The sequence below is a fragment of the Panthera onca genome, chromosome D2 (genome assembly GCF_046562875.1).
Source record: "Panthera onca isolate mPanOnc1 chromosome D2, mPanOnc1 haplotype 2, whole genome shotgun sequence".
Classification (NCBI taxonomy): Eukaryota; Metazoa; Chordata; class Mammalia; order Carnivora; family Felidae; genus Panthera; species Panthera onca.
In genome coordinates, this window is record NC_138349.1 from 23149289 (window position 1) to 23170014 (window position 20726).

General features: G+C 39.9%; 1 protein-coding gene across 6 annotated transcripts in view; it reads left to right on the top strand.

Moving 5' to 3' along the window:
• SORCS1 (sortilin related VPS10 domain containing receptor 1) overlaps window positions 1-20726 on the top strand; it is a 502203-nt gene that overhangs the window by 367612 nt on the left and 113865 nt on the right. For all 6 annotated transcript variants that reach the window (XM_078434807.2, XM_078434808.2, XM_078434810.2 and 3 more), the window contains exons 7-9: window positions 8493-8611; window positions 11193-11282; window positions 17672-17851. In XM_078434807.2, the coding sequence (XP_078290933.2) occupies window positions 8493-8611; window positions 11193-11282; window positions 17672-17851 (389 nt within the window). The remainder of the gene's footprint in view (window positions 1-8492; window positions 8612-11192; window positions 11283-17671; window positions 17852-20726) is intronic.

The following is a 20726-nucleotide window of genomic DNA, read 5'->3' on the forward strand; positions in this document are numbered from 1 at the left end:
GATTATTTATTTATCCATTCATTTATTTATTGGCTATTTGTATTTCCTCATCAAGGAACCTTCAAAAGATACCAAATCTCTTTAACGTTCTAGGGAAGATTCACACTTTGGCGTGTGTATATAAATCTAAAAAAGGATCAGCCTCGCCACCCTCCCTCCAGCTGAGGTCCCAACACTAGCACACCAACTGGCATTATTAGACGCCATGTTTTATAATCTTCATTTACCTTCTTTTCCTGTCCCCACAGAAGGCGTCAGGCATTAGGCTGCATGGCGGCACCTTGCCGTTGGCTTTTTTTCCCGGCTGTTTCGTTCTGATCCCATTGTTCGTACTGCAAAAGCCACTTCATTTCAACTACTTGTGATTTCAGCTCGGCCTCTCTGAGTTAGTAGCCTTAAAGACAGCCCTGAAAACTAACCAGAAAAGCGTGAAACGTGATAACACAGGCTTCCCCACACAGCAGTGAACACCTGACAGTGACACACAGCCACAGGCTCAGCTGGGCAGCTTTCAAAGTGTGCTCTTTGTACCAGCTATGTGTTACTTCCCCTGTGTCCTGTATGCCCAGCCGCAGTGGGAAGGTCTGTGCCCTGACTTCCCATCCTCGGGAGGAGAGGACAGAGGTACACAAGAGAAACCTATTATCCCTAGGCTTTAACTCTACGACAGAGGTCTGGGTTTCTACTGGGTGTTTAGGATCCCCCAGGACACAGCAGCACTAGTCCATATAATGTGTGACAATTTCCGGCCATCTGGAAAATTCCTGATGCTTCTGACTCCTGCTTTAAAAAAAAAAAAAAAAAAAAAAAAAAAAAGTGTTCTAAAGATCTTGGCACTAACTCCTACATTCTCTTTCTTTGTCCTCTATGTTCTCGAGCAACAATGGTGCTGGTGTCATGGATTATATTCCTATCATTGGACAGGCACTAAGGCACTTCCTGCTAATCTTTCGCTGCACCCTTACATCAATTCTCGGAAATAGGCTCTGTTGTTATCGTTCTCATTTTAACTTTGAGGAAAACAAGGCTTTCAAGGATTAAATGTTTTCACCATTGCCTCAGGGCTAGAATATGAAGCCAGGTTTGCTTAACCTCGGACATACTATTCTTTCATTCAACAGATATCATTGGACCTGAATGCTGTGCCAGGTGCTGTCCCAGACGCAAAGGAGAGATGGAAGGGAACGTAGCAAAAGCCTCACTCTCCTCGACTTTACCTTGTAGTTAGGGGAGATGTCATATTTGAGTGAATAGTGAAATAGTCTCTATCCCCAAAAATCTGCTGGCCAGGTGGGCATAACACGTCCACAGTTCTGTGTGATGCAAAGTAAAATAAATGCTGTCACAGGACAATTTCTGGCACAAAGTAGACCATCTGTGGAGAGGTATAAATTTGGGTGACCCTCACCTGTGGGCTCCCAGCACCTGATCCTTCCTGGGATGCACTCACCATACCGCATTATAGTAGGCAAGTTATTTTTTTTTTTTTTTTTGCATTTCTATTAAATTATTAAGTCTCTATGTTCTGTCTCATGGCCCTATTTCCTAGTCCTGTACTTTGCAAAAAAAAAAGGTATGATCTCAGAACTTTTCCTGGAGTAGTCATGACCTCATGAGGACAACATTTAGAAAGTTATACTGGACCGAAATCAAGAGATTTCATAGAAGAAAGCAATGCCACAATCTTGTTATGCCAAGGGAGAACATTTAATCTAAGTTTATAATTTTCATGGAAATTTTTTGAACTCTGCATAGTATTTTCAGGGGCCATGGCTAGAGTCTCATTTTTGCAGTTGCCAATTTCTGACTGGTACATGCCACAGAGGGCGCTCGAATCCTGATGGTACTGAAGGTTATATGAGCACAAGCATGTGGGCTCGACGGGTGTGTGTGTGTGTGTGTGTGTGTGTGTGTGTGTGTGTGTGTGTTAAGTGGGAACATTTAAGACGAAAGTTCTCAAACAAATAATGGAACAATATAAAGGACAAAAGAAAGATTTATATGCAGATGCATGGGCTTTAAAAACTTCCCTGTTTTAAGGTTGAAAATTAATGGAGTTTAGGGTTTTAAAGTGCTCATGACTGACTGCCTACAGAGTTTATGGCTTTGTCTAAAATGAAACTTTTGTAATATTAAGGTATACAAAAGGATTTGGTGCTAAATATTTTTTGAATAATAGAATCACTGGTAGAGTTCTAGAGATCGGTGATGTTTTTCTTGCTGTGTCATTTACTAGCATGTGAGCTTAGACAAATCTCGTCTCTAAGTCTGGAGTTCTTCATCTGTAAAAAGTACCTCTTTCTGGATTTTTTTTTTTTTTACAAAATTTAAAAAAGAAAAAGCATGCGATCCACTTAGCATGGTTCCTGACCCAGAGAAGAGGTCACTGTGGTAATTCTGGAGGTTAATGCTGCTGCTGCTATCATTGGAGAGATTCTGGGAAAGGAGAGGTCAGCCTGAGCCTCAGGCAAAACCCCACAGAAGAAAGCCCAGCAAGTATTTGGGCAGGGTAACAGGCAAGGAAAAGGAAATTCAAACCCGAGTAACTGTCTGAATGGACACAGGTGTCAGCCAGGAATGAACGTGCTGTTTAGAAATAGCAGAAGTCCTGAAAATGTAGACTTAACCAGCAACATCACGGAGCTTCCTTTCTTCAGGCGGGGTGGGAGGAGACAGGTTTCAATGGGTAAAGTATAGTGAAGACCTGTCAGATCTTAAAGTAATAGTCTGATTCTTAATGTCCTTTTTTAGTTCTAAAGTTCTCTCTTTTTTTTTTTTTCTTTTTAATGTTTATTTTTGAGAGAATGAGACAGAGTGGAGCAGGGGAGGAGCAGAGAGAGAGGGAGACACGGAATCTGAAGCAGGCTCCAGGCTCTGAGCTGTCAGCACAGAGCCTGATGGGGGGGGGGGCTGGAACCCACAGACCGTGAGATCATGACCTGAGCCGAAGTTGGATGCTTAACCAACTGAGCCACTCAGGCGCCCTATAGTTCTAAAGTTCTAATAATCTTCATTACAAAGAGAAAAAGTCTGAAACCTGGCTTGGTAAGTGACCTTCTCAGAGTCATGCAGCATGCTGGAGATAGAGCTAGGACCTAGAACATCATTCCCAACAGGAGGAAGCATTTGCAAAGCAATATGGCTGCGGGCTGGCAGGCCCTGTGTGCTGGGCACCCAGCCAACTCTCATGTCCTCTTCATACCCCTGGTTATTTTCCATTTCTGCCCACTGCCCACTGACTCACACAAATACCTATTAATTATACAAGGAGAATACTTTTCATGGTGCTTTGAAAAATACTTTAAAAAATCTTTAATTGAAACCAAACATCAAATATGAAGAAAGATGTGTCAGGTAGAGATGTCTGGAGTACTTTACAGTTGAGACACAGTGGATGGTAGTGGTGATTCAAGAGAGAGGGCTTCAGTAGCAATCACTGCTCCTGTTATTGGAGCACGGTCTAGCCCAGCCCTAGACTGAACACGTTTCATGACTGAAGTCTTTGGGCATCACAACCACTGGCAAGATGGCCCCCATGTTTTCCATTTTACAGATCAGCGTGCAGAGAGGTGAAGTGGTTGCTTACGTTTACAAAACTAGCAGGCCTTGAACCTGCATTTAAAGCCCTGTTCCTCTGCTCAAAGCCTGGCCTTCGAAAGGCAGCCTTTGTCTACATCACAGATTCTGCAGGGGTGGGAATTGCATTATGCCAAGCGGCAGCTGTTATACAGAGTGAGGATGCCTGAGAAGAGCAGCACAGGGCCCTAATTACCTATGGCAAGGAAAACATCTGTGTGGGAAAAGTAATGAAATTAATTCTAAAGTCTAGCAGTTGCATGCATTAATTGACGTTAATTAATGCCAAATTACAAGATACTTCCTATGGAATCGCATCATACACTCACTAGAATTGAATATGCAAAGAGTTCATCATACTTAATGCTATTACAGTAAGCCCCAAGGGGAATAAGAGTGATTGGTCCCTCATTATGAAGTGCAGCCAATTTCTCTCTGTTTCCATTAGGAGGAGAAAGAGAACAAACCAGGAGCCCTTTACCAGGGGCAGGCAGCTCAAAATTGTTCATTTCCCCTTCAGCTTGCAAATTTCACTTTGAGCCTCTCTAAGCAAGCAGTGGTTTCAAAGCCTCTTCCTGGGACTTTGCTTGTGTCGCCCAATGGAACCTTTGGTATTTCTTAGCCCAAAGACGGGCTCATTACACATATTGTTCGTGGTGCTCTGCCTCAGTATGTGTCATGGGGAGTGGGAGAAGCAGAGGAATTAGAGAAGCTTCTCAGATTTTTGTGGGACAGATCTCACACGCCGCCTCCACCTCCTGGCTGAGACATGCTTTCCAGGGCTTTGCACACAGTTGTCTCCTTCTCTCATATCACTACCTGTATACTATTGTTGACATCTCATGTATATCTTTTATTCATTTTTCCAGTGTAAGCATACATATGTAGATATCTATATATACAACTTGCAGAAAATCGGGTTGATATGCACATATTTTGGTAACCTACTTATTTTGGAATAGTTTTAGGTAAACAGAAAAGTTACCAAGATAGTACAGCTTTACCTAGCTCTCCCCGATGTTAACTTCTTAAATAACCGAGGTCTGTTTTTTAAAACTAAGAAATTAAAACATTGATACAAATTATTAATTAGAAACCTATTTTTATTACATGAAATGCATTAACCACTTCCGTAAATCTTCATATACTCTTTAGAATCAGGATTTTAACAACAAACATGTTCTGAGGTTTTAAAAAGTTATTCCTCTATGTTTGACCATTTTTCTATTTAGTTTTGTTATAAACAACACTGATGAAAATTGAAGTACCTAAATCTTTGCATTGATCATTACTTATTCCCTTGGTTAGAATTCTCAGAAATAAATGTGAGGTCAAAGAGAGTATTTTCAAGGATCTTGATCCTATTGCCAAATTACTCCACACAAAATATAAATTTACTTGTCTTTCTTTTTGTATCTGGGTGTATGCATTGCTACTTAGATCAAAGACGAAATATAATTAACAGAAGTTGGCCCCAAACTTACCAGCATTCTTCACACAATACAGAGTAGTGGAAATAAACCAGCTTTGGAGCCAGCCAAGTTTGAAACCCATAATGCTATTTCTGTAAAACATTACGTATTTGAGCTTCATTCTCTTTATCTAAAAAAATAGTCGATATATTATACTTTGTAGTATTATCAAGATTAAATGTATGAAATAAATGTGAACCTGGAACATTGGTATTGAACAATTGTTAGTTTCCCTGCTCTTTTATTTTCTTCCCAAATCCCTCAGCTTCATAGTTTCTCAATAGCTGAGTTATAAATATGAGAAGTGTATCTTTATATTTTCCGTCTTATACTTGTTCAGGAACCTTTGAAGAGGAGGTTCAAGTCTTAAGAAAGCTTTAAACTCTGAGACCCCATACAAAGAAAACAAGCACTGTGTATTTATCAAAAGTTCTCATCAGGTGACAGTCCAAGAAATTCTGATTGGAAGTTGTATTTGTAATTTGAAGGCCAAGATCTCCTAATCAGGAATCTTTGATTTAGTTTGGTTAATCATTGTTTTTGTTCATTATCTCACATAAGAAGTGCAGAAAAAGAGCAGCTGTAAGTTCAGTATAATCAGTAACTCAGTGTCATCAGGAAATAGGTCCTTTTCATCTCTTTGCATACTCATTAGGTAAGCTTAACTGTAAGCTTACTGGCTCCTCTATGTAAAAAGAAGGCTAGAGCAGTTCTCAGCATCACATTATTCTAGAGAGGCAGAACAGGGTCTTCTGCTGTATTTCCTGGTCTCTCCCTTACAAGACTGCCCTCTCTTCTCATTTACTAGAACTCAGTTTTAATGCTCTTTCCTGAACCAACCAATGACAAGGGGAGTCAGAAGACCTTTTGCGGGCATAGACCCAAGAGGATTAATCCTTGCATATGGGCACTTCTCAGTCATGCAGAAGGAAGGATAAGTCAACCGATCCAGTATTGGCTTTTCCATCAAAGAGGCCGGGAGGAATGGGTATCGAGCAGGTCACCAAAAGAAACATAGCTGATACAGAAACATAACTGGAGTACTCAAATTCAGTTTAACTAGCCTTTAAAAGGCCCCCAAACTGATCCAATTATTGTGAAAGGTAGCAAAAGAGAAAATAGGAATGTTATCATTATTGATAACAGCTCGTATCTGTACACATTTGAGTTTTAAAACATTCAGCATATATGCTATTATAGTTAATTCTTAGAGCCAAAATTCAAGAGAGTTGACATTGGCATTCACATTTAATGGATGAGGGTGGCAAGGCTCAGGAGATTGAAATTTCTTTTTGAACTATGTAGCTAGTAAGTGACCAAATAAGAACTCAAGCCCCGGTCTCATAGTTACCAGTGTCCATTGCTGTGACCCCAAGCTACCTTTGGAAAAATAAAAGTCGTTTAAAAGATGTGGAAGAATCTGGTGGAGTGTGAAACTGTGAGGTGAAGATTTTGTGTGCTATGGTGGGAAAGAGGACGATTCTGGGAAGGACTGACTCCCAGAAATTGTCTTCAAGGAGAAAGACCTTGAGTTATGCCCAAAGATGGAATGATAAAGAATGTTTGAAGAAGGTGGTAAGAGTGAGTAGATGGCCCTTCTTTAGTTCATCTACAGAGATGGTTTCACTACAACCAGATGGCTGAAAGTACTTCAGAGCCATCCCATCCCCACAGATGGCAGAGGCATGAAGGAATATTGTGAATAAATTTCACCTCCAGTCTCATAAGAGCTTATCAGCAATTACATGTCCTTGGTCAGATGGAGCAAATATGCATGCCGCCCCCTTGTGGTCCTCCTTGTAGAATACAGATTTTACCCAATTTCCATAGGTAAAGATGGTCCTGGAAATGTCCTTGAGAGAAGTCATTAGTGAATCCTTGCATCCAATGCTATACTATTGCCTACCCCCATTTCATGTAAATCTTCATCTCCTTATTTTGTTTTAATTTGGAATAGTGGATTTCTTTATACATCCCTGATATCCTAAAATCAAACATCCATTTATTAAGCATCAAGAAAAAAAAAAAGGTAAAATGACTTTCTTCTTCATTGAAAAAGATATATTACAATAAAAAGGCACATTCTAGTGAATATTTACTCATTGGCCAATATGTCCCTGGAACAGTATTAGAACCTGAGGGTACATCAGTGAACAACAAGTAAAAGGAGTCACTATCTTGAAGTAGCTTATATTCTAATAGAGACAGACAGAAATGAATTCCATGGGGGGGAATTAACAAAATGGTGTGTGATCCAGAGTAATCATGGAAGACCCTCAGAAATAATAGTAGACTGAAATCTAGAACTTTCTTTGTGAACAACCAGGGGAAAAGCATTTTAGGCAGAGGGAATACAAGCGAAAAGTCTCGTAAGTAGTAGAAAGTTTAGCCAAATTTCTGCATGTAAAGGAAGCCAGATTAGAAGACTCACAGAGAGAAGAAGAGATTAACATGTGGGGACATTGGAGTGGTGGGGAGTAGAAGATTTGAATTTATTTTAAATGCAAGGAGGCAAAAGGAGTTTTAAGTATGAAATGATACCTGATTAGTAGAGAGAGCAGAATAGTTGTGGTTGAAAAACCAAGGCAGCCACCCTGATACATTGCACTTCCAGCCATAGATAGCAAATGTATAGAAGAGTTAATTTAACTGATAGGTTTACCATCTGCTGTCAAGTCTCAGGTAAGATTCAGGGTCTTGGTTTTCTCATCTGTAGAATTAGAGCAAACTATTGGACCCAAGGAAACTCCTCTCTATTCTATTTCACTTAAAATTATTAGAAGAAAGGCCTTTGTCTTGACATGGAATTTTACTGCTTATAACAATGTTTATAACTTCTTGCATGAGATGGCTGGTAAATGCATGTTATATCCACGTTTCCCTGCTTGTTGGTCAAAGGTCAGAGTGTGGAGGAAGAGCCTACAAATGCAAAAAAATAATTAGGAAACCGTAAATATTATTGCCAGTTTTTAAAAATATTTTCATTTAGGTTTGGGAGAGGAAAATTAATGAGGATTTAGTATTCCAGGATGGCAAGGTTTGGTGGAGGTGAGGGGGCATGCTGGTGATGGTGTTGACAGAAAGTGAGTAAAATAATGGGGTGCCTGGATGGCTCAGTCGGTTGAGTGTCCGACTCTCGATTTCGGCTCAGGTCATGATCCCAGGGGGTGGGATCAAACCCTGTGTCAGGTTCTGCGCTGAGCGTAGGCCTGCTTAAGATTCTCTCTCCCAATGCCCCTCTCTGCCATTTGTGCTCTCTCAAAAAAAGAGTGAGTAAAATAATAATGATACCACTTTGAACGATAATAATGATAAAAATAATGCAGCTAAAGAATGTGAGATTTGTTTCAAGAATTGGAGATAGCAAGGGAAAGAAAAAAGGTCCACTCTGAGTGTGATACTCAGTGTGTATACCTTCCCCCTACCTTTTTTTTTTTCTTTCAGATTCACAGTACCTAACTTGCCGAATGCAGAACTGCACAGAGGCCAACAGGAATAAACCTTTCCCAGGCTACATTGACCCAGACTCTTTGATTGTCCAGGATGATTATGTGTTTGTTCAGGTATGAAAGATCCATTTCTGTTGATTGTCTCAGACAGTCCTCTTCCCTGCTTCCGTCCCTAATGCAGCCTCCTTTGCCTGCTTACACTCCCTTGAGGGTAAAAAAAGGAAGAAAAATAAAATCATTATCTTCTTGACAAAAGGAACATTGCCAAGTGTCGAAGCTTCTATGCTCATGGAATATTAATTAGCTCCTTTGAGCAGCGTCTGGAGGACCTTATCAACACGTGGTCACGGAGGCACCGCTTAGAGTATGAAGGTTGTCTCCAGAATGATGCACACTTTTGTTCACCCTTCCTCTGCCTTCAGTGAGACTGAGTGGATATGTCACTCTCTTCCTATCAGAAGAGTCAGCCAATCAGCCTGTTCCTCAATACTTACCTTAAAAATAGAGAAACAGATGGCAACAGGAAGCTGCGGGGTGACTGGAGGTAGTGGGAGGCAGAGGCGAGGTGGAGAGTAATCAGCCATTATTGTCATGCTCTGACTATGATTAGGATGAGAAGTGGAGGAGATGTATGCAGTCGGGTTTTTCTCTCCTAAAGAGAGTGGGAAACCTTTTGAGGTAAAGTGGTTAGAAGAGAGAGGGAGCAAGTATGCTTTGCTGCTTTTCAGCATTTCAGGAAAGTTTTAGGTTTGTTTGAACAGTGATTTATTTAGTTGTTAGGTAAGTTTAGACAGACTTCACTTATTGCTTCCCATGGTAAGAGTGACAAAGGTACAATTGCTGAATAGTTCTGTGTGTGTGTGTGTGTGTGTGTGTATACATTAAATATATTGACATATTTATTACATATATTCATTTTTACACACACACACACACACACACATATATATATACATATACACAATTTCACTATGATTGAGACACATTCTTAACACTAATATATTTATTTGGACAAGAAATCATAATTCAGAATATTCAATCCCATGTTTTAAGGAAGCAAATGTTCAAAATGCACAAAATCAACCTATGTACTCTTAAAATGTTTTGCAAATGATTATACACATACATATACTTCATTTCTTTGTTGGGGAAGTGAATAATGAGTACTCTGATAACTTCAGCATCAAATTGTCAAGTGACATTAAAATGGTTACACGTACTGGTTGTATCTATAATTCATTTCTCAATCACTGTTTCTGCCAGGAACCTTTTCTGTTTTCTAATAATGATTTATAATCCACATATGTGACTAACCAATGAGAATCAATTCTGCCTTTAAAACGTTATGTATTTTCTACCCATACCGCTGTGAACATGTTCCTGTGAGCACTGTGAACATAGCCCATCCCTAGAATTAGGAGGTGATCTGGCCCAATCATGGTGGACAAGATAACTTGCCAGTCACTCTCGTACGTGTCTGATGGACCTTCACCCACAGCATTTGTTGACACAATCTGAGTATGCAAACTCCAACTGATGTTCCAACTCCAGATATTTATATGGATTAAGAGTGACTCCACCAACTCATAGAAATACAGACTAGATGGTCCTTGCTAGGGTGGGAGGTGGGGAGACGTTGGTCAAAGGGTACAAATTTCCAGCTATTAGATGAATAAGTTCTGAGGATCTAATGTATAGCATAGTGACTATAATTACCAATATTGTATTGTATACTCGACAGTTATGAAGACAGTAGATTTTAAATGATTTCAGTACACACAAAATATCATAATTAAATGAGGGGATAGAGGTGTCAACTAACCTTATTGTGATCATCATTTTGCAGTATATGCATTTATCAAATCATCACATTGTACACTTTAAAGTTACCTATCTTGTATGTGAATATCTCAACCAAACTGGGGAAAAAAAAAAAAAAAACAAAACAGGGGCTACAAAGGAGAGGGAGACTGAGAGTGGAGCCGTTGCCACTCCACGAAACAGTGCTCGTGCTGGGGTGGAGACCGCACCCCTTCTTGCCCTCCCTCGCACCCACGGGGTTCACTGGGCTGTATGTGCTGGACAGACTTGGAGGAGGTAGCTCAGAGTTCTCTTCTGGAAGATAGAGATCTATAATGATTTGGGGCTATGACCCTGGCCGGTTTTCCGTCTAATGTGTCAGCAGCGCGGCTGTAGGTGAGACATACTCACATTCATCTATGGTACAGCATCAAACGGAACTCAGTGCTCAGAGATGAGAGGCTCCAGCTCTGCCGCCGTTTCACCCGGGCTGTTTCCTTCTGATATGGCATGGGGACCTGTTTGCGTGGTCATAGTCTTGGTCTGGATAGCTGGGGACGGCTGATGGACGTTAAGCCAATATGCCCTAAGGCTTCTCTCGTTAGAAACACAAAAGAGAAGAAAAATAAAAAGGAAATGAAAATGTTTCCTTGTTTCTGAGCTACAGGGCAAATCCAAGAATTTTATGTTCACCCAGTGGGCTAGGTTGGGCCTCAGACCAGTTCACATAGACTGTATGAGTCGTTTTTGAATGGAGCTCTAGTTCTTCACGCTTGTCTACCATAGTCATTCACACTGTTGTGTTGGCATCTACCCCCTTCCATTCATGGCTGTTGTTTGAGGGCCTGGAACTATTATAGGAGCTCTTCTTACAACTCTTGTGTTTATGATCCAGCTGACATCAGGAGGACGGCCGCATTACTACGTGTCCTACCGAAGGAATGCGTTTGCCCAAATGAAGCTGCCCAAATATGCTTTGCCCAAGGTATGAGCTGAATGGATTTCTTCATTTTAGTATTTTCTTCAATTCACATATTCTTGACCTCACCCCTTTCCCAAGGACCCTTTCAGTCTTTCATATTCATTTATCTCTTCTCATCCCCCATGACTGCTTTTCACGTTCTCTCTCTCTTTCTCTCTCTCTCTCTCTCTCTCTCTCTCTCTCTCTCTCTCTCTGGAATTCTTGTTATAGGAGCATCTAAATAAATTGTCAACTGATTTGCTTTTACTTTTCAAGAAATATGTACTGGTATTCTAGCAAAACAAAAAACATGCTTTGGATATTATGTCAGTACGACGGGGTGACACATTTCTATCCCATTCTATTGTGATTAATTTTTGAGAGGGGGGTACATCTATACAGCATCCAACCTTTGCTTTCTCTCTCAATAGAACTTACGATACTGGCTGTCTTTAGAGTTCTGAGGCACAGCTAAATTTTTTGGACTTTCCCAAAGACGTTACTCCTTTGGAAATAATGACAGAAGTTAAAGACCCTCAACTGCTGACATTCCCTGGGCTCTTTCCAGAAACACTGAAGAACTGTGTTGATATGGAGTGCCACCTAGTGGAGGTCAAACTGACTTGGGCGCTCCAAACTGTGGATTTGTGGTCTGAAGTAACTAATGCATTGTGCCTTGATCTTAGAGCAAGGGAGGTATGTATGACTGTAGGAAGGGGGAAGCGTAGATTTAAATATAGTTGTAGCTCAGTTTTGAAACCTTTGGGTTGGGCAAAGAACATAGAGAACTTTTTTCGACTGAGTTTTCATGACTCTTTATCTTGTGTTTTTGTCCATGACTTTGTAGTATGCTATCGTGGCCCAACACCAGCTAGCTGCCAGGGAATCGTGTGATAGACACAGCACAAGGTCATTGCAGATCTCTTCTTCCAGGAAAGTAAATGGTAGCAGTTGCTCTGGCTTCTCCAGGCGGAATTCTCCTTCTGGGCCATCATTTTGGCTCTAAGCCTAACAGGAGTAAGGTGGGCTGAGACATCAACACATTTGGGATAATAACACACATTAAATCTCCCTGTTGACTCCATGAACAATATCCATGTTAGTAGTTACTAATATTTCTAGCAGCTAAGAAATTAATGACAGTGGTAATTGCCCAGAACTATTTCTGTGCTTGTATACATTTAACTGCTCCTTGCTCTTGATTCGGTTTAACGTGTTTTACAAAAGGACAAGCTACAACTTTGGAGTTGTGCCTTGGATGAGACATGGGGAGAGTCCATATGTAAAACTAAATCTGAGTGCTGTTAAAAGTACCTTGGATAATCTTTTGGGAAGGCCCAGGAGGGATATGATCATGCCTCCTCAGTAAGTCCAACGGAGCCGTTTTGGGTTTTTTTCCCCTTCAAGTGCCGAAATAAATTGCTATTTCTTTGATTGATCAGCATCTGCAGTAGTTAGCTTGCAAGATTTACACCTTTAAAAACAAGAGTTAAAGTCAATGCAGGGAGATGCCCTTGCTCAAGAGGCATGTGGGAATTGAGACCAAATCAGGAGCAGCAGATGTGAGTCAATCATCTTGTTCTAGCTCCTGGGAATATACTCTTTGAGTGGAATAAGCCTGGGCCAAACCAAATTCTGTCTACAGCAGGACTGAGGCCAGCACTGAACTCCCCTGAGCTCCCAAACTAGCATCCTTTATACCTTTCTTCTCTTGAAATAATTGAATAGTTTACTATTATAAGATAGCAGATCCCCCACAAATTTTGATATACTGGAGGGCCATCAAAAGAAAAAAAACCATGGACCAAGGAGCCCCAGAAATGGTAGTTTAAAGCCAAAGGAGCATCAGACCTGGCACTGGAGTGTTAGGAAAAACATGTACTTTGCATTGCTTCTTCATGGCCATCACATAGATCGATGTTGACAGTTGCCCCCAGTGACATCTAGCCACTTGTACTTTGAACCTGAATCTGCTGTCTGTCCCCTCCCCTTGCTATCCCAGATGAGCAAGCTCCATTACTAGCTTGATGTGAGATATGAGGGTAGAATGCAAGGATTAATTTAGCTTTTCCCCGGAAAAATAGGAGTCAGTACAGCAAATGAATGTATTATGTAGTCCAAGGAGATGTTTACTTAAGGCAATGAGATGCCTCATTACAACCCATTATACCTTCAAAGAGAAGCCCCAGCTTGGGTGGAGTGATTTGTGGGAAAGGCACATGTATTTCGTGGCCTTCTATCAAAGCCAGGGCTGCCTTGGCTGGAAAGGAACAAAGCTTCATGCGCAACAAAGGAATCAAGACAAACCAGCACTTTGATGTCAAATTTTCTGTAATCATCCACTGCCTTTGTATCAGCTCTTGAAAGACTATGGTTACCCTGAACTGTGTTAAAAAAAAATTAATAATAATAATAATAATAATAATAATAATAATAATATAATGGTAATGATGACCAGAGAGGGGGATGGGGAGACTTTAATGTTGCCGCTGCTATTAAAAGCATGAAAGCCCTAGACCAGGAGACACAGTGAAGGTTTCCTTCCCTTAACTTACTTGGAGCTCATTCTGAGCCCCTCAAGTGAGATAAACGAGGCAATACATATGAAAGTGCTTCAAGCACTTTGGAGGACAGATACTCTATAAAAGCAAGGTAATATTATTATCAGTATAGATCTCGTTGTCTGTGTGGTCGGAGATCGATGGCACCCAGGGCATGGGCGGTGCAGAGACTGTTTGATTCACAGAAGGAGGCCTGGATTCCAGACCTACATAGGTCACTAACTTGCTGTGGAACCATGGACTGGCTTATCAATTTCTTTCTCTGTTTTTTGTTTGTTTGTTGTTTTGGTTTTTTGTTTTGTTTTGTTTTGTTTTTACATTTTTAAAATAAAATAAATGTTACTCTGAATCAAATATCCTTAGAGATACCTCATGAAAATTTGGCTCTATGATCAAATAAGTTTAAGAAGAAACCTAAATTTCATTCTATGTTCTTTGCCTTGAGAGTAATGGTAGGTCACTGGTGTCGAAGTTTCTAGGATGTCCTTTGAGCAAGAAAACTATATAATTCATCACTGATCAAACATTCCCAAAGAGATACACTTAAAAAAAAATGAATTCTGTTAAAAGTCCAACATTGCTGGTATGCTATGGAACAGACTTGGGAAAACACTCTTGTAGAAGATCTAAAAGGCTACTTCTTGTTCTACAAGTTTGTGTCTCAGTAAAAGCATTCAATATAAAGTGCCATTCTGGTAGAAAAAGCATATTTACCTGATAGAGGAGAATATAGGCATGAATTAAAAAGGAAGATGCCATTGAAATATGTCAGATCCTTCAATTCAAATACCTAAGACCAACATCATTTTTTAAGTCTCTTCACTGTAATTGGATTATATGGAGAGAGAGAGAACTGATCTTGGCCCTTATCTAGAGGTAGCCATTTGAATTTGTTATTGTTATGTGACTGGTTCTCTATGTGACCTTGAGGCACTGTGTTTTAGTTCTGAATCTACAAAATAAAGATTTGTCTGAGTGGGATAGTATAGTTAATGTACTCTATCTAGTCCCTAGCATTTATTAAGGAGATGTCTGTGGTGACCCAGACTTCAGGGGTTCACCAGTGCACAAATTCACTCCAAGGCACAGAGGTAGGAAGTAGTTATGTAGGGGCCCGATCTATGTTTAAATATCATAACATGAATTCAGGAAAAATACTGCATCCTGCTGATGAGTGAACATGAATTAGGAGTAGTTCTTTGAGGATTCTAAATGCTACAATAAGGATTTGGGTCTTTGCCCTAATTTAGGAAATGGGGAGCCATAGAAAATTTGCCCTCAGTGGTTGAATGGCCTTTGAGCTAATTTCCATACCTAATCCCCTCCATTCAAAAGAAGCAAAACACTTGCATGAACTACTTTTTATTAAGTATACTGGTTAACACTCCAACATTTGCGGTGAAAAGAAAGGCCAAATCAACCTTGCTTAATCAACAGAAGAGATTTAAGGGCATGTGTCACTGAAAATAGCTAGCCTGTATGAAACAAATGCTACATGCCAGGCACTATAAATGTGTAACACTTAGTAACTGATTTAATCCTTACAACTCCATGGAGGGCACACTGTTATCTCTGTTTTACAGGTAGAAATGCTGAGGCACAGAGTTTAGTTCACACAGCTAAGTTACAGAGGGAGGATCTGAACTCAAGTAGTTTTACTTGAAAGTCCATTCTTTTAACCTTTTTTTTTTTTTTTCCCTAGTGTTCTCTCTAGCTGAAAGGTTTACAGGTGGGGCAGGCTTCTTAGCTGTCCACAATCAAAGACTCAAAGACATTCACAGAATGTGGCCTCTCTTTCTTTTGAGCCTATTTTCTTCAGGACTGTCTTCATCTCCTGCCGCTAAGATATGTCTCCATCAGATCTAGAATTTTATTTTATTTTATTTTATTTTATTTTATTTTATTTTATTTTATTTTATTTTATTTTATTTTATTTTATTTTATTTATTCTTACTGCTTATGAATGAACTAATAGTGAGATATATATGTCTATATATATATATATATATATTTTTTTTTTTTTTTTCTAATAATGCCACAGTCATTCTATAATTCTGTCTTACTGGCTTTTTGTTACATACCATCACTGATCCAACCACTGTGGTCAGGGACATTGCGTATTCAACACGCTCATTTCTGGTGCTGAGGGTGGAAGAAAGTAGCAAAGACTGAGTACAGGGAGGAAATTTCTCGGAGAGCAATGAGGGTGTTTGTCAAAGAACATCAAGCTACAGTTAGCTGAAGAAATGGAAATAGACATTTGGCTGATATAAGCAATGGCCAACTTCCATACAAAACATAAGTTTGCATTATTGACCTGCAGTGAATTAATGGGAAGGATTCATTTCTGGCCTCCTACTCTGTATTCTTTTTATAAAAACATTATCAAACTCTGGAGTATGGCATGTGGTACCTAGTAGGGGTGAAGGAACATGAAGCTGTCTGCATGAGGATCTCTTCCTTCTGGGGTCATAGGAATTCACTGTGATCCCGGTAATGGGGAGAAAGACTTGTTCCTATACATTAGAGCAGAATCCAAGCTGAATTGCCTTTGATTGAAAGAACGTCAGCGTATACAAGGAGAACTTTAGGATAGAAGTTAGGTAGAATTTTCTAGCACTGATATTCTTGCCAAAAAGCATTGAACAATCTCCCGAAGCTTTTCAAGAATGGAGGATGATCCATCTGGGAAGATTTGAGTATTAAGCTGCACAAAGGCCAAGAATATTTCCTTATTGTTCTTCTGTCTTTGTGCTTCTATATAATTCTGGCTTTGGTTTCGTTTTGTTTCTGGTTTTGGTTTTTGAGAGTTATACCAGTGTCTGCTGCCTTGGGCAAAGGGTGAAAGGCCTCCAAGAGCTTGTGCGCGGGAGACAGCAAGCCTTGGTTTATGTCAGCCTCTCCCTGAATATTCGCTACTCTGGAGTTCTGAATGGGGAAGAAAGGATTTGGAATTCCCACCCCAGGGACATCTACTCACTGCCTCCATACTATCTTTGCCTTATTTTTATCTTCCAGAACTATCAGAGTCTGAAAGTGTCATCAGTTAAGTAGTCTACTTTTTTCCCTCTCTCACTTAGGGTTTTCCAATGAACTTCTCAGAGTAAAGGTTTAGATAAACCACCAAATGCTTGAGCCCTCATTGACATGACAGCTAGTGCTTTGGGGTTCTCAGGTGAATGTTTTCCTTGTGGGCTTCTGGGAGTTGCTGAGCCTTGGGCAGTGTTTCTCAAACTTTCACATGTTAACAGTTAAACTTTAACGAACTTTAACAGAACTCTGAATCAGTGAGAGATTTTATTTAAATGCAGATTTTTTATTCAATAGGTGGGCCTGAGATTCTGTGTGCCCGACAAGCTTGCAGGTGATGCCCCCATGCTGCCCCCATGGGCCCCAGTGTGGCCCATGAACCACACTGAGAGATGCAGGGCTTGTCTATTTTCTCGCTGTCTCTCTGACTTTTCCTCATATTTACCCCACATAAGCCTTCTGAACATGTACCTTGTTTGTGCCTGGCAAGTATATCAAGATGACTGATTCTCCAAAGTCATACATATTTGAGAAGGTATTCTTCATTTATCTAATGAAGTAATTAAATTGTAAGTGAGCTACCAAGCATTTCTCTGCCCTATTTTCTCATGGCCTTACTGCTTAACTTCACAAATGACAAAGGAAATACATGGTTAACGCTAACCTGATCAATTCTTAGTTCACAAATATACACAAGGAAAATTTCTATCTTCCACTACAGTGCCTAAGTGCCTATCCTGTTGGTCTTCATTAGATTCCACTCTCTTCGGACACATGCCATGTTAATGTTCGAACCTCTTCATCCTCTGTATCTTTCTTCAGGACATGCACGTCATCAGCACAGATGAGAATCAAGTGTTTGCAGCGGTGCAAGAATGGAACCAAAATGACACCTATAACCTCTATATCTCAGACACCCGTGGGGTCTATTTCACGCTGGCCTTGGAGAATGTTCAGAGCAGCAGAGGTCCTGAGGGAAACATCATGATTGACCTCTATGAGGTATGTCACGAGGCATGTGCAGTCCTGAGCCCCTGTAGTGCCTGGACTGGAGGTAAAGGCCTACCATTGGCTGTTGCCTTGATCATCTTAATTATTAGTTCCTTACGTGGCCTCCTGTCATTCAGGAGAAGAAGGGATTTGTAGAGCATTTTTGTTGGTTAATTTTTAATCTACAGAACACCTGTGGGAAGAATTCTTTTTTCATGAAGTCCACAGACCATGTAGTCTCAGAGACCTAGAGAGAGTATCTGGAGAAGCAAACAATTGAAAGGTTTGAACAAGAGTGATCCTAATGGGAATGTTGAAAATAATCTTGAAGGGCAGACACGGTGTCCCAATGTGAGCAAAGGGGTAGTGGGCATGTTCCCTCTCTCTTTGAAGAAAGAAAGAGGCAACTCTGCATTGGATCAGAAGATGCTCCCATTGGATTTGAATACCTTTTTTTTTTTTAATATTTATTTATTTGTTTGGAAAGGGGGTGGGAGGGGCAGAGAGAGAGGGAGAGAGAGAGTCCCAAGCAGACTCTGCACTGTCAGCACAGAGGCCAACTTGGGGATTTATCTCATGAACCGTGAGAGTGAATCAAGACCTGAGTCGAATCAAGACTCAGATGCTTAACCAATTGAGCCACCCAGGTGCCCTGGACCTAAATACCTTTTTCATTAGATAACTTCCATTGGCTAATTGTCATCCTCTCAGTGGGCCAGTGAGTGAGACAAACATGTAGGTCTTACTCTCCTAAATGGGAGGGGGAGGAAAGACAAAAAACAAAGTTTACCATAATTCCCTAAGAGAACTACGGCCTTTTGCTTCTCAAAATGACCAAGGTACAAAATAAAATCATACATGTTGGATCACTTAGCTTTCATGACAAATGCCAACACTTGAATTGCCATTTAAAGCACAGCTAGGTAGAAAGAAAGCTGCTATTTGGGGATGGATTTTAGCCATTTGTCAGTCTTACCTTCCACTATGAAAGATTTATAATGGGTTATAATGAGCCATTACAAAATGCATTCAGAATTTGAGAAGTGTCTGTATCATATACCTATATCCTATCTGAAAAAAAAATCTAGACTGGATTCAAATATGTACAGTCATAATGATGCTATCTTTTGGTTGAGTATGAGTTTCAGAAAGTCAAGAAGTTGCTTAAATAACAAGAAGCAAGGGAATAATATCCAGTATATCAAAGAAAGGATCCAATTTCACTTAAGAAGTTTAAACCCACTGTTGTAATTCTTTTTAATGCTGTCTACCTCTCTTTTCCTTTAGGGGCTCTTGGGGATTTTCTTCTAGTATCTAAACTTCTCTGTATGTATAAATGTGCATTAACAAACTGTATGTCCCATTCAGAGTGCAGACTAGCATGGGACATAGTTTGTGTGTGTATATTTAGAAAAATGCACTGCAAACTTTTTTACACATTCACAAGTTTTTTTCCACTCGTTTCCTGCCCATGTTCCGGATAAATATAGTATCATATATCTCAGTCTCAATCTGAAAATGTATTCTGGAAAATATTTACATATTCTGGTGATTTAGTTTCAAATTTGTGTTGGATAAAATTTGTGATTTAAAGTATAAATTTTGGAGTCAGGTTGACTGGATTTAAATCCTAGCTATACCCATGTGTATGTATTCTAGAGACAAAGCCAATAATTTCCAAGCCTCAGTTTCCTTGTTTAAAATATGGAGATATACATAGTATCTACTTGATAGGATTTCTCTGAGGATTACTTGTGTTAATCTTAACATACTGTAAAATGGTTCCAGGAATACATCAATGCTCAACAAATTATAGATAGCATAATTAATATTATAGTCCAATGAGTTTAAGCCCCAATGCAATGTTCTATTCTTATAGTCTTAAAATCTACCCATATTGTTTAAATACCCAACACATTTCTACTATTTTGGATCTCTCTTGCTTCCCATATTGCACTTAGCATGGCCATAGTAATTCTTGAACACGAACTACTTGTCTTCTTATAAACAAGCGTAAATTGCCACATTTCTTTCCTCACTTCTAAATGCTGTACAAACATTTAAACTTTAAATGTGTTTTCTGGAAATGTCATTCATTTTCGTGCCTTGATCCAGCACTTACGATGGAAATAGCTTGCTTCAAGAGTCTCATAAGAAGTCAAAGCAGCTGCCCCAGATCAATCACCCAATTTGTTTCCCTGGTCTTGACTCTGTCCTGTTCTCCCGAAAATATTTTCTGGTTTTCAGGTTGCATTTTTTTCCCTTTCTGATTAACTGCTCCCCTCTTTTCAATCTATTGTGGAATAGTTTGTTGTTGTTCTGTTTTGTTTTGTTTTTGGGGTTTTTTTTTGTTTGTTTTGTTTTTGGATAAATTTTGTCTTCTGCCAAAACAGAGACCATTTTAATCGGTCCCTTGATGATGAAAAAGATAACAGCTTTGGACAGGAATGACTTTGCAATGTTCTGTGATTCACACTTGTTTTCATGAATGATTTTCTGAATTCAAACACTGCTAACAGGTACGGAATGCGAAAAGGAAACAGGGTGTCTTCGGGACACGGCAAACCATTTCTTGGCTGATCCTTGTGTTTCCCCTTTGTGTCTCTCTTGCAGTTGACTGTCTGTAGGGAAACTGCTGGCTCTTGTTATCATCACTTTGAGCGGTGGTGTGACTGCATTATGTAAAGGTGTTCTGCGTCCTGGGGCCGGGGAAGAAGAGTCTTTGGTTTTATTAGCCTGACAGTTCACAGCAACTTGAATTGAACTTGATGTGATCAGAATGGCGGTGCCGTATCTGCTGATTACCTAGATAGAAAGAATATTGGCTGACGTGGAACCTGGCACAAATGTTCCTTAACTCTGATTGTTCTGGTTAGCAGGAAGCTGA